The sequence below is a fragment of the Schistocerca cancellata genome, chromosome 9 (assembly GCF_023864275.1).
Source record: "Schistocerca cancellata isolate TAMUIC-IGC-003103 chromosome 9, iqSchCanc2.1, whole genome shotgun sequence".
NCBI lineage: Eukaryota > Metazoa > Arthropoda > Insecta > Orthoptera > Acrididae > Schistocerca > Schistocerca cancellata.
Window position 1 is genome coordinate 495,621,007 of NC_064634.1, and position 13,555 is coordinate 495,634,561.

The following is a 13,555-nucleotide window of genomic DNA, read 5'->3' on the forward strand; positions in this document are numbered from 1 at the left end:
AGGCAATGAGAAGGCAAGGAGAAAAAGGCAATGAGAAGGCAAGGAGAAAAAGGCAATGAGAAGGCAAGGAGAAAAAGGCAATGAGAAGGCAAGGAGAAGTCAAGGGAAAGAGTAAGGAAGACAGTGAGGTGGAGAAGAGCAAAGAAAGGGACCAACAAAAGGAAGGAAGAAACGAGAAGTTTAAAACCAAAAAGACCACGATTATAGGTCGTGAAGATCGTCCGTCTCCGGACGCAGGCGCTAACTACCCCCGTGAGGGGGATGGACTCCTTTTAGTCGCCTCTTACGACAGGCAGGAATACCTCGGGCCTATTCTAATCCCCGGACCCGCAGGGGGGACCGCCCCCGGTGTAAAACCTGTCCCATGCACCCTCCCACCACCACCTACTCCAGTCCTGTAACCTGGAAGGTGTACACGATCAAAGGCAGAGCCACGTGTGAAAGCACCCACGTGATCTACCAACTGACCTGCCTACACTGTGAAGCGTTCTATGTGGGAATGACCAGCAACAAACTGTCCATTCACATGAATGGACACAGGCAGACAGTGTTTGTTGGTAATGAGGATCACCCTGTGGCTAAACATGCCTTGGTGCACGGCCAGCACATCTTGGCACAGTGTTACACCGTCTGGGTTATCTGGATACTTCCCACTATCACCAACCTGTCAGAACTCCGGAGATGGGAACTTGCCCTTCAGCATATCCTCTCTCCTCGCTATCCGCCAGGCCTCAATCTCCGCTAATTTCTAATTTCAATTTGCCGCCGCTCATACCTCACCTGTCTTTCAACATCTTTGCCTCTGTACTTCTGCCTCGACTGACATCTCTGCCCAAACTCTTTGCCTTTACAAATGTCTGCTTGTGTCTGTGTATATGCGGATGGATATGTGTGTGTGTGCGAGTGTATACCTGTCCTTTTTTCCCCCCTAAGGTAAGTCTTTCCGCTCCCGGGATTGGAATGACTCCTTACCCTCTCCCTTAAAACCCAAATCCTTTCGTCTTTCCCTCTCCTTCCCTCTTTCCTGATGAGGCAACCGTTGGTTGCGAAAGCTTGAATTTTGTGTGTATTTTTGTGTTTGTTTGTGTGTCTATCGACCTGCCAGCGCTTTTGTTTGGTAAGTCATCATCATCTTTGTTTTTAGATTATTTTTCCTACGTGGAATGTTTCCCTCTATTATATTCATAAACTATCTAAATAAGTAGAGAAAACTGAGATGAACATAACTGAATTTTTGGCAAAATACTATACCACAAACAGATGCACGCCAAATATATCTGGAATATTTTATACATAGCTGGACAACAGCAACGGTTTCACGTAATAAAATTATAAACAGCCGACCAGTTGCAGTGGATAAAGAAATTCTTTACCTCGGTTTCGACAAATATAAATTTGTCTTCTTCAGAAGGTAACAATTTTACATTAGTAAGGACTAACGTACCATCACCGTTTTTACAATTGTCGGCATTGGTCCATGCGTCAAAAATAAAATATAGCCCTATAATTAGGGTTTGTCATGTAAATACATTAACATTACTTTCTATAAATTCTAGGGCTATATTTTATTTTTGACACATGGATCTATGCCGACAATTGTAAAAACATCGATGAAATATTAGTCCTTACTAATGTAAAATTGTTACCTTCTGAAGAAGGTAAATTTATATTTGTCGAAACCTAGGTAAAAAATTTCTTTATCCATTGCAACTGGTCAGCTCTTTATAATATTAAAATATATCTGGAGCACTTTTACTATATTCTGCGTAGTCATTAGAACTGCTGTCACAATTTAATGAAATAATAAGTTGTTTGGTGTTACTTTCTGCAAACATTCATTTTCTCTTGTTTTCATTACTACTTCCTTTGTGTGTCTTACAACATTATCCCAATATGGTGACTAAGTTTGGTTTGTAGCACCCTTTGTCAATCTTTCCATTCTGCCAGCACACATTTTTTTTGTTGTTCCCTGCAACATCGCCTTTAAGTTGAGCCCATTTGAGTTTAATGGAACTAAAATGACAGTGATATGATGGCAGCTGGAGGACCTAATTACCATATTTCTTTGCCGCTTCATCTATGACATATAGAAGTAAATGTGCTTGATTCTGAGCCCCAGGATCCAGTGTTTCACACTTTCTACAGTTGTCTGGTATGGAAATGTTCTTTTCTTTTACACACTTGATAATGTCTCATTTTCTGGAACTTAACTGTAGGTGCCTTATTGAGGATAGTCAAATGATAACTGTTACTGAAAGTTTGCTCAAGTTTTTGATGGCTCTTTGATAGAAACAAGAGATACAGAATGATTACCAAATTCCAATTCTGTATGCCTTTTGCTGAGACAAAATGTCATTGCATTCTAAGACATTGATCGACAACTAAAACCATGGAATAAAGATTTGCATAATTCCTCAGCTTCTTACATTCATGCATGTAGAAATAAAATAACAAAACACTTTACTACACTGGTGAAAGTACTATACTACCTAAAATTGGAGCCATTAATTTTATAATCTCATTACTACAGGAAGATAGTTCTCTTCGAGAAAAATAAAAGCAAACTTAAGAAAAAGACAAAGTGTATTTGAACTTACAGCATTTCCATTAACAGTCCAGCACTTTGTTGTTATGCTGATGTGTCAGACAGACAATTACACATTTCATTTAATCTTGTTACAGTACACTCTAACACTAACGCCAATTTAGATTGTTGATGCAACTGATGTGAAAAATTGGGTAGGAAACAGCAACACAAAATACGAATTCAGCATAGTGCACGAGCACAACTTTGACGGTGGCGTACTGTGAGTGTACAAATTGTATTTACCAAACACTGTAATGAGATATGGATCTCCTCCACCTTTGAAAATAATTTCGGTATGATGGCTGAATTTTCTGAATCAGATCAAATAAATACATAAAAATAAAGTCCACTGGTCATAAAGCACATTTTTCACTACAAGCTCTCCAAATTAAGTGCTGTAGGTTTCTTAATTTCAAAACATCATCATTATAAATTATGCACACTTAAGGCAAGTTATGCCAGACTATAAGCTTTTATACAAACAGTTTATTTATGATTGTATAATAATAACTATGAATAAGACAATTTTCTTTTCAAAATTTTTGTTCACAAACTATAACTTTACCAAAGACTACCTTCAGCAGCTTTTGCTTTGTTTGCATACAAATACTTTTATACTCTGGTGCAATACAAAAATCACTGTGTACTGGGCACTCCTTCCCCTTCCCTCACACCCTGGTGGTTAGTCCCTCCTGCCCCTTGCGGACGCATCCACATCATCCAGCAAGGCTGGCAGAGAAGGCAACACAGCGAGCATGTGGAGTCTGAGAAACAGCTGTGATTGGCTACTGCCTGGCCTCTACCACTCAACTCACAGAAACATCAATTGTAAAATACTTTTAATTGGAGTGTAATTTGTTATTTATCCTATTTGTAATCCAACAGATTTGTTTTCCAACTTGATCGGAAAGCTAACCTTGGCTTTCCCTGTCAGTCACGCCATTAAACAGCTGGGTGGCAAAACTCTACGTAAGTAAATCAGTGGTAATGGGCCTCTATGCAAATAGGGTATCAGCTGAGGAGCACAGCTTTCAACAGTTTTTGAGCCTGAAAGGCACTGTCAGTCCCAATTAATAGTGTTCCAATACTTAGGCGACAGCACGGTTTCACTGGGCCTGCAGCTTCTTAATGAACAGAAAATGGATTTAACTTTACCAACAAAATGACCTTTCGTGCACAATACTACTAGATAGCGAGGTAAAGCTGGGATATTCATTATTTTCGTTGCTTGAGCCCATTTCTGTTTCTTGGACATTGTTGGAGTAAATCACTTTGGTGCACCCATTGTGGTTCGAACATCCACGACTGACAGCATCTCCAATGGTTAGCTCCTTCCTTCTGGGGGTCCTCCTATCAGGAGTACTAATCTGTACTGATCTTTATCAGGGGTTACCTGCAAACCTTACCTGTCGAATGGGGTACAGAGAACAGGGAATGACACGTTACCCAGTCAGCCTTTATGTATGAAATGGGTGAGAAGGCATTTTCAACTTTTTGCGGTGTAATTAATGGTCCATTAAATTTCGAGCATGCAGCCAAGCAAATATCTGCGACTCAGCATCTCCGTTACATGGTGAGTAGCAACTTTCCTTCTCATAATATTTTTACATTCCATGCTGGATTTTCCATTGTTTAGAATTTCTTCCTCTGATATTTCGGCCGCATATTGTCCAGCCATCCCCAGAGTGATCCGCAAGACTGACAAGGTGCCAATGTGGCCTTATATGCCGCCTTTACGAAGGTGCAGATAAGAAGATGTGAAAAGGAAGACCTAAAATTCCAAATCAGAGGAACCAACGAGTAAAGAAATGAAAGGCAGACTACACTTAAAGGCAGTGCGTTGCAGCATCTTAAGTGAACAAGAAGGGCCTAGTAGTGAAAATACAGACTGTTATGGGGAAGGGGAAGCAATGCCAGTACTAGCTGGTGACCAAGTGCACACCAATTAATTGCTCAAAAGCCATCAGACGGAGGGGGAAGAACACAAAGATAGACATGGAGCAAGGAAAAGTAGTGCAAAGGCTGGTGCCCTAAAGACTTGTAAGTCCCTGAGGGGGATGGTGTGACATTAGTGTTGTGCAAGACATGCGAGACACTGGCTCATTCTTTAAATGCTAAATCCATATCATACCCTAAACTACAGTTAATTTTCAATTGTAAATAATATTAAATGTATCACATTACTGAAGACATTTTATAGAATGTGACTGCTCAAGATATTACTCTTCTCTTCTGTGGAAATGAAACTGTTAAGTGATTCACCAGAGTTCTGCAAAATATTTAATAATCAAAGTCCAGGACAGAGTAATAATAATATTATGAAAAGGATAGATTGCTACTAACCATATACAGGAGATAATGAGTTGCAAGCAAGCACAATGAAAAGACTCCTATACATTTTAGGTTTCTGCCAAAAGGCATTCTTCTGAAGTAGGAAACACACATTCAAGCAAGCACAACTCTCGCACACATGACCACTATCTCTGGTCACAGCAAAAGTTAAAATGGATAGCAGTCTTTTTGTTGTGCCATGATCTGCGACTCAACATTTTTTTCCATATGGTTAGGAGCAATCTATACTTTTGATAATATTTTTGATGTTTAGTAATCCCTTCTCAGCAGCAGCAAATTAAAATTTTATTGGTACAGGCCAATATGCGGATCTTTAAAACTGGTGTTCAAAGATGACTACAATGCATACAACTACAGGAAATAAGCAATCATGAAACTGAATCACTTATTCTTCACTAAAGATTATGGACTCCCACGGGCATGATGAAAATTCAATTAGGATTATGAAGATCACCGCACCTTACATCAGTTCTGTACTGTCACTAGTGCAATGTACCTTTGTCAGTTTGTCGAAAGACTGAAATACAAATTAGTGAACCCACTTTACAAAAAGAGTGAAAATATACTGTAAGGAAATTACCAGTTTATTTCCTTGCACCCGTTTTTTTTTTTTTTTTTTTTTTTTAAGAAAGCAATGTGTATGATAGTAGTGGCATATCTAAGTACACAAAATTTACTGTCAAGACTTCTCAGTTTGGCTTCAAACCTGCCCAACTGCTGAACGCATTAATGCGGCACTTATGGGATTAAGGGAGGTGAGCCTGCCCTGGACCAAAGCAACCTTTTAGATCAAGATGAAGTCTGGTAAGACCCCAGTGAGCTTGGATGTCGTTTTTAGAGTGTTTCCCACATCCAACTAGGTAAATACTTGGCTGGTACCCATATACCACCTCAGGTAAACATCTGGAAAACATTCTCACACTTAAACACGAGATTTGTTCTAAATGCAGACATATGGGGTATACAAATTCTGTCCCAGGGAGCAGTTGTGTCAGGAAGGGTAACTGGCCATCAACTGTCACTAACATTGCCATATAACAATGCTGACCCTGTAGAGAAATGAGAAAAGGCAAGGATGAAGAGGAAGAGAAGGAAGAACTCAGCTAGTCTTTAGGAAGGGGTAAATGACAGGCCGAGTACAGCAGGTAATTTCTTTGATTTAACAATAGTGCGGATATACAATAATTTTGCGAAGGTTCGAACATTATGGGATTAGGGCAAAAGCTTAACAGCGATTCACTTGATATCTGAGAAGTGGGAAGATGAATGTTTTACTAAAAAAGGAGGAAGAGGGCTGAATCTGACTGGAGACATAAAAAGCAGGGATGGTAGAGAGATGATAGGATGGCAGGGGTCACCACGCAGATCTGTTCTGGCTCCACTGCTTTTTTTTGTTATACAGGGTGACCAAAAATGTCAGTTAACATTTAAACATACACTAGTCCACAGAATAATGGAGGCAGAGAGGTAAAACTTGACACACATGACTGAAATTACATAGGTTTTATTGAAACCATAAATGAGTGCAAAAACTGACCAACAGATAGTGCTGGACAGCAACACGTCAGTGGTGCCACATGAGAATTGTGTATAAAATGGGCTTTAATGAGAGAGGGAATAAGATGCACCAACACTCACAGCATATTGACTTCACCAGAAAAAGACACTGTTAGTGAACATTTACAATCAGAACGGAGTGTCCACTACCGCAGCTTTATGATCCTATCATCATAAGAAGATTAGTCAAATGGGTAAAGGTCGCTGTGAAGAAAATGATCACGAAGTTCGACGGCACAGGGCCACTTAGACCAGGTGGTGGTTAGGGAAGTGAGAGCGCTCCCGCTCCCTCATCATCTCGGCAGTGATCGCTTGCGGTATAATGAGGCAGTCTGAAGTTATGTTGTGCACCGGAGTGCAACCAATGCACTGTTTTCAGATCAATGATCAGTCAGGTCTAGCATAACCTTTGATGTGAACAAACAAATTTACTTATGACAGAGTGCTTAAACGGGAGAGTAGCTCTTTTCAAATTGACAATAAATTATCACAACGGATGGGTTAGAAGGTTTAAAGTGTAGATTACATACACCAACATCAATTTACAACATTTTAGTGCAGACTGCCAATAAGTTTATGGTATGCTATGGTATCTTCAGATTTTAGTGTGCTTCAAAACTCTTGAACACAGTGATAAAAATTCATTTTACAGCAATATTACAATACCTTGCACACTAATGGTTATGGACAGTTGGAAGACAAACAGCAAGAAGTGAAGGCGCATAAATTAAACGAAGTGCTATTAAGTGATGTGACTGCAGATTGGAGCAGAGAAGTAAACATCTGAATAGCCTTTCTCAACATTTTCACTATGTAAATATACTTCCCTCTCTAGGGCAGGACACACACACTTCCTCAGAACAAATTCCATGACTTTACAAGTCTGCAGCTACAATTATGTTGTCGTTTTGATCTATGAGTACATAACTGTGCGAGAAAATTTTTTGTGCATTGAAGAGAATGAAATTTACCCACAGAAGCTGCTCACTGACAGACTTCAACTGCAGAGCTTATCTTTGAATTAGCAATGGTAAGAAACTGGTGATTTAGTGAATTGCAAACTAAGTAATATTCTGTGTAATGTTTAAATAAAATGGCAACAAAATATAAGTCTGTCAATTAAAATTTTGCCCTAAAGTGGCATTCACCATAAAGCTGCATCAGTTGTAATACATACTATGTTTCGTACTGAACTGCCCCATATACTGTGCTTCATTAAAATATTAAGATGTGTTCATCTTATTGTCATTTATTATTAATACAACAGTTTTAGCAAAATAAACCTGTGACATTGCACCACCTGTTCCCAACATTGTCTCTCGACAACAAATACTATTGATGAATGATAACCAACAATTTGAGCACTTGTTACAAAGAATACTGTGTCTGCTAAAAAATCAATTGCTATGCTAGTTATTGTTTTTGTGTCATACGAAGTGTCATTTCTTGGTCTTCTGTGCACTTTTTTTGGTTTCAATCAAACTCATGTCGTTTCAAGCACACGTATCAATTTTTACCTCCCTACCCACATTATTCCATGAAGTATTGAATTTTCAAATGTTATTGGATTTTTTGATCCCCTGTATGTCAATGATCTGACGCAAAAATTGTTCCTTTTACAAATGACAATTGTTATTGTGAAAGATGTGGAATTTAATAGAAATGGTGCAGGTAATATGATAGACTGTGCAGTCAAATTAAACAGGACTGCATAGAGCCCAACGCCCTGTTTCACTCCAGCTGTAAAGTGTCAGTGCAATGGTAGAATGTACACATGGAAAATAAGTCTTCTAACATGTAAGAGAAAACTATGCTGTAAGTTTCAACTTCCTCTGGGGAAAGTTAAAAATTTTGGTAATGAACATTTGCAAATGATGTGAAAAAGAAACTTCACATCATTTGCAAATGTTCATTTCCAAAACTTTTTAACTTTCCCCAAAGGAAGCTGAAACTTTGTTGGTGGAGTTTTATTTGAAAATTCAGACTAGTGTTCAATTAAACACTAATTTTAAAGATAAAATTTGTTGCTTAAAATTACATTTCTCTCACACATTCACAACAGTGTTTTGGAACATAAATAATATCAGCATACATAAAATTAAAAACGGTATGCATCATTGTAATGAAAGACTACTCTGGTGTCGTCATAATATACCACTAATACACCTCTCTGTCTAGCTTTATTGCTCACCAGTATATCTTCCAACAGCTGAAACTATGGCAATTTGACCTCCTGGCACCTTTGCTCCATATTGATACCCTAGCTCAGCTCCAAGTGCCACATTCTTCGTAACTGATTGTAAATAGTGACCAATGATAAGACCTGTAAGAACACCTTACTTGAAAACTATGATATATACAAATATAAAGTTCACAACATGTTCACAGTACATTGAAGCCCAATGGAAAAATTTAATAATAGTTGAATTTTCTCTACCACTGTCAGCCTTTATAGAAATAATAAATCTATCCACAAAATAGAATAGAAAGTAAGAACTGAATAATAAAGAAATGACATTTAAAGCTAGGTAGACACAAATCAGGAGGTTGCACTTAGCAAAACAACAGGATCACAAAGTGACAAAGCCACCTTTTTTATGATTTTTGGTCTTGCTGACCACTTTTTCAATTAAGACTTGCAATACACAATCAGATTATATTAGTTGGGACACTGATATTACCAAACACATGCTTACCCGATTCATTAATGATATCTAGATTTCCGAAGGTCAAAGATGCAGTGTAGTCATCTCCTTTGTAATCAGTTGTTAGCTGGACTCCTGTGAATACCTTACTCTGTATCTGAGCTGCAAACTTTGTCCTTGTTCTTGTTCCAAATTGATGAATGATATTTGCATTTAGATTTCCTTCAGGATCTATATCGCCGAGAAGTACAGGAAATGCTTCTGTTGGAGACATCTGTTTAGTTCCCACATATGTTGCACCAAATCTGTAACCTGATGGTGCAATGGCACTCAGGTTTATTGTGTGAGATACCTGAAAGTAATTGCTAAGCCCTTTGTTCACAATCAGCCTTGCACCCTCAAATACGGCAGGAAATACATCTGAAAAAAGAAAAAGATTGGATTAATAAACTTAGATAGAATGTGTGTGTGTGTGTGTGTGTGTGTGTGTGTGTGTGTGTGTGTGTGTGTGTGTGTGTGTGTGTGAATGGGTGGGGAGGAGGAGATGTTTCCAGACAGACTTTCTGGCGAGTACTCAATTCTGGGAGGCAAAATGAGTATTGACATCAATAAACACAAATTAATTAGGTTTTGGAACTACCAGTTCTTTCATCAATCAGGGAGGGGGGAGATGAACAGGATGGGGAAGGTTAAAGGAGTGAGAGGGATCCCCCTGTAGTCAGGATGAGGGTAGACAAAAGAAGACACACACACACACACACACACACACACACACACACACACACACACACACACAAAATTATATATATATAAAAAGAAAGATGATGAGACTTACCAAACAAAAGCGCTGGCAGGTCGATAGACACACAAACAAACACAAACATACACACAAAATTCTAGCTTTCGCAACCAACGGTTGCCTCGCCACGAAAGAGGGAAGGAGAAGGAAAGACAAAAGGATATGGGTTTTAAGGGAGAGGGTAAGGAGTCATTCCAATCCCGGAAGCGAAAAGACTTACCTTAGGGGGAAAAAAGGACAGGTATACCCTCGCGCGCGCACACACACACACACACACAACCATCCACACATACACAGACACAAGCAGACATATATATATGAATATAATAGAGGGAAACATTCCACGTGGGAAAAATATATTTAAAAAGAAAGATGATGAGACTTACCAAACAAAAGCGCTGGCAGGTCGATAGACACACAACACAAACACAAACACAAACATACACACAAAATCTAGCTTTCGCAACCAACGGTTGCCTCATCAGGAAAGAGGGAAGGAGAAGGAAAGACAAAAGGATATGGGTTTTAAGGGAGAGGGTAAGGAGTCATTCCAATCCCGGGAGCGGAAAGACTTACCTTAGGGGGAAAAAAGGACAGGTATACACTCGCGCACACACACACACACACATATCCATCCACACATACAAGCAGACATTTGTAAAGGCAAAGAGTATGAGCAGAGATGTCAGTCGGGACAGAAGTACAGAGGCAAAGATGATGTTGAAAGACAGGTGAGGTATGAGCGGCGGCAGATTGAAATTAGGAATTAGCGGAGATTGAGGCCTGGCGGATAGCGAGAAGAGAGGATATGCTGAAGGGCAAGTTCCCATCTCCGGAGTTCTGACAGGTTGGTGTTAGTGGGAAGTATCCAGATAACCCGGACGGTGTAACACTGTGCCAAGATGTGCTGGCCGTGCACCAAGGCATGTTTAGCCACAGGGTGATCCTCATTACCAACAAACACTGTCTGCCTGTGTCCATTCATGCGAATGGACAGTTTGTTGCTGGTCATTCCCACAGAGAACGCTTCACAGTGTAGGCAGGTCAGTTGGTAAATCACGTGGGTGCTTTCACACGTGGCTCTGCCTTTGATCGTGTACACCTTCCGGGTTACAGGACTGGAATAGGTGGTGGTGGGAGGGTGCATGGGACAGGTTTTACACCGGGGACGGTTACAGGGGTAGGAGCCAGAGGGTAGGGAAGGTGGTTTGGGGATTTCATAGGGATGAACTAAGAGGTTACGAAGGTTGGGTGGACGGCGGAAAGACACTCTTGGTGGAGTAGGGAGGATTTCATGACTCCCAACATCACCACTGCTGAAGCCCAAGCTATGCGTGATCTGAGGGCTAACCAATCCATCGTCATTCTTCCGGCGGACAAGGGTTCCACGACTGTGGTACTTGATCGTCGGGAGTATGTGGCTGAGGGACTGCGTCAGCTTTCAGACAACACCACTTACAAAGTTTGCCATGGTAATCCCATTCCTGATGTCCAGGCGGAGCTTCAAGGAATCCTCAGAACCTTAGGCCCCCTACAAAACCTTTCACCTGACTCCATCAACCTCCTGACCCCACCAACACCCCGCACCCCTACCTTCTACCTTCTTCCCAAAATTCACAAACCCAATCATCCCGGCCGTCCCATTGTAGCTGGTTACCAAGCCCCCACAGAACGCATCTCTGCCTACGTAGATCAACACCTTCAACCCATTACATGCAGTCTCCCATCCTTCATCAAAGACACCAACCACTTTCTCGAACGCCTGGAATCCCTACCCAGTCTCTTACCCCCGGAAACCATCCTTGTAACCATTGATGCCACTTCCTTATACACAAATATTCCGCATGTCCAGGGCCTCGCTGCGATGGAGCACTTCCTTTCACGCCGATCACCTGCCGCCCTACCTAAAACCTCTTTCCTCATTACCTTAGCCAGCTTCATCCTGACCCACAACTTCTTCACTTTTGAAGGCCGGACATACCAACAATTAAAGGGAACAGCCATGGGTACCAGGATGGCCCCCTCGTACGCCAACCTATTCATGGGTCGCTTAGAGGAAGCCTTCTTGGTTACCCAGGCCTGCCAACCCAAAGTTTGGTACAGATTTATTGATGACATTTTCATGATCTGGTCTCACAGTGAAGAAGAACTCCAGAATTTCCTCTCCAACCTCAACTCCTTTGGTTCCATCGGATTCACCTGGTCCTACTCTAAATCCCATGCCACTTTCCTTGACGTTGACCTCCACCCGTCCAATGGCCAGCTTCACACGTCCGTCCACATCAAACACACCAACAAGCAACAGTACCTCCATTATGACAGCTGCCACCCATTCCACATCAAACGGTCCCTTCCCTACAGCCTAGGTCTTCGTGGCAAACGAATCTGCTCCAGTCCGGAATCCTTGAACCATTGCACCAACATCCTGAAAACAGCTTTTGCATCCCGTAACTACCCTCCCGACCTGGTACAGAAGCAAATAACCAGAGCCACTTCCTCATCTCCTCAAACCCGGAACCCTCCACAGAAGAACCCTAAAAGTGCCCCACTTGCGACAGGATATTTTCCGGGACTGGATCAGATTCTGAATGTGGTTCTCCAGCAGGGATACGACTTCCTCAAATCCTGCCCTGAAATGAGATCCATCCTTCATGAAATCCTCCCCACTCCACCAAGAGTGTCTTTCCGCCGTCCACCCAACCTTCGTAACCTCTTAGTTCATCCCTATGAAATCCCCAAACCACCTTCCCTACCCTCTGGCTCCTACCCCTGTAACCGTCCCCGGTGTAAAACCTGTCCCATGCACCCTCCCACCACCACCTATTCCAGTCCTGTAACCCGGAAGGTGTACACGATCAAAGGCAGAGCCACGTGTGAAAGCACCCACGTGATTTACCAACTGACCTGCCTACACTGTGAAGCGTTCTATGTGGGAATGACCAGCAACAAACTGTCCATTCGCATGAATGGACACAGGCAGACAGCGTTTGTTGGTAATGAGGATCACCCTGTGGCTAAACATGCCTTGGTGCACGGCCAGCACATCTTGGCACAGTGTTACACCGTCCGGGTTATCTGGATACTTCCCACTAACACCAACCTGTCAGAACTCCGGAGATGGGAACTTGCCCTTCAGCATATCCTCTCTTCTCGCTATCCGCCAGGCCTCAATCTCCGCTAATTCCTAATTTCAATCTGCCGCCGCTCATACCTCACCTGTCTTTCAACATCATCTTTGCCTCTGTACTTCTGTCCCGACTGACATCTCTGCTCAAACTCTTTGCCTTTACAAATGTCTGCTTGTGTCTTGTATGTGTGGATGGATATGTGTGTGTGTGCGCGAGTGTATACCTGTCCTTTTTTCCCCCTAAGGTAAGTCTTTCCGCTCCCGGGATTGGAATGACTCCTTACCCTCTCCCTTAAAACCCATATCCTTTTGTCTTTCCTTCTCCTTCCCTCTTTCCTGACGAGGCAACCGTTGGTTGCGAAAGCTAGATTTTGTGTGTATGTTTGTGTTTGTTTGTGTGTCTATCGACCTGCCAGCGCTTTTGTTTGGTAAGTCTCATCATCTTTCTTTTTAAATATATTTTTCCCACGTGGAATGTTTCCCTCTAT

At 41.5% G+C, this 13,555-nt stretch overlaps 1 protein-coding gene across 1 annotated transcript in view; it reads right to left on the reverse strand.

Moving 5' to 3' along the window:
- LOC126100914 (mitochondrial import receptor subunit TOM40 homolog 1-like) overlaps positions 1 to 13,555 on the reverse strand; it is a 43,750-nt gene that overhangs the window by 19,452 nt on the left and 10,743 nt on the right. Inside the window, exons 2-3 of the mRNA XM_049911581.1 lie at positions 9,193 to 9,561; positions 8,688 to 8,819 (exon numbers count right to left, since the gene is read on the reverse strand). Coding sequence (XP_049767538.1) covers positions 8,688 to 8,819; positions 9,193 to 9,561 — 501 coding nt within the window. The remainder of the gene's footprint in view (positions 1 to 8,687; positions 8,820 to 9,192; positions 9,562 to 13,555) is intronic.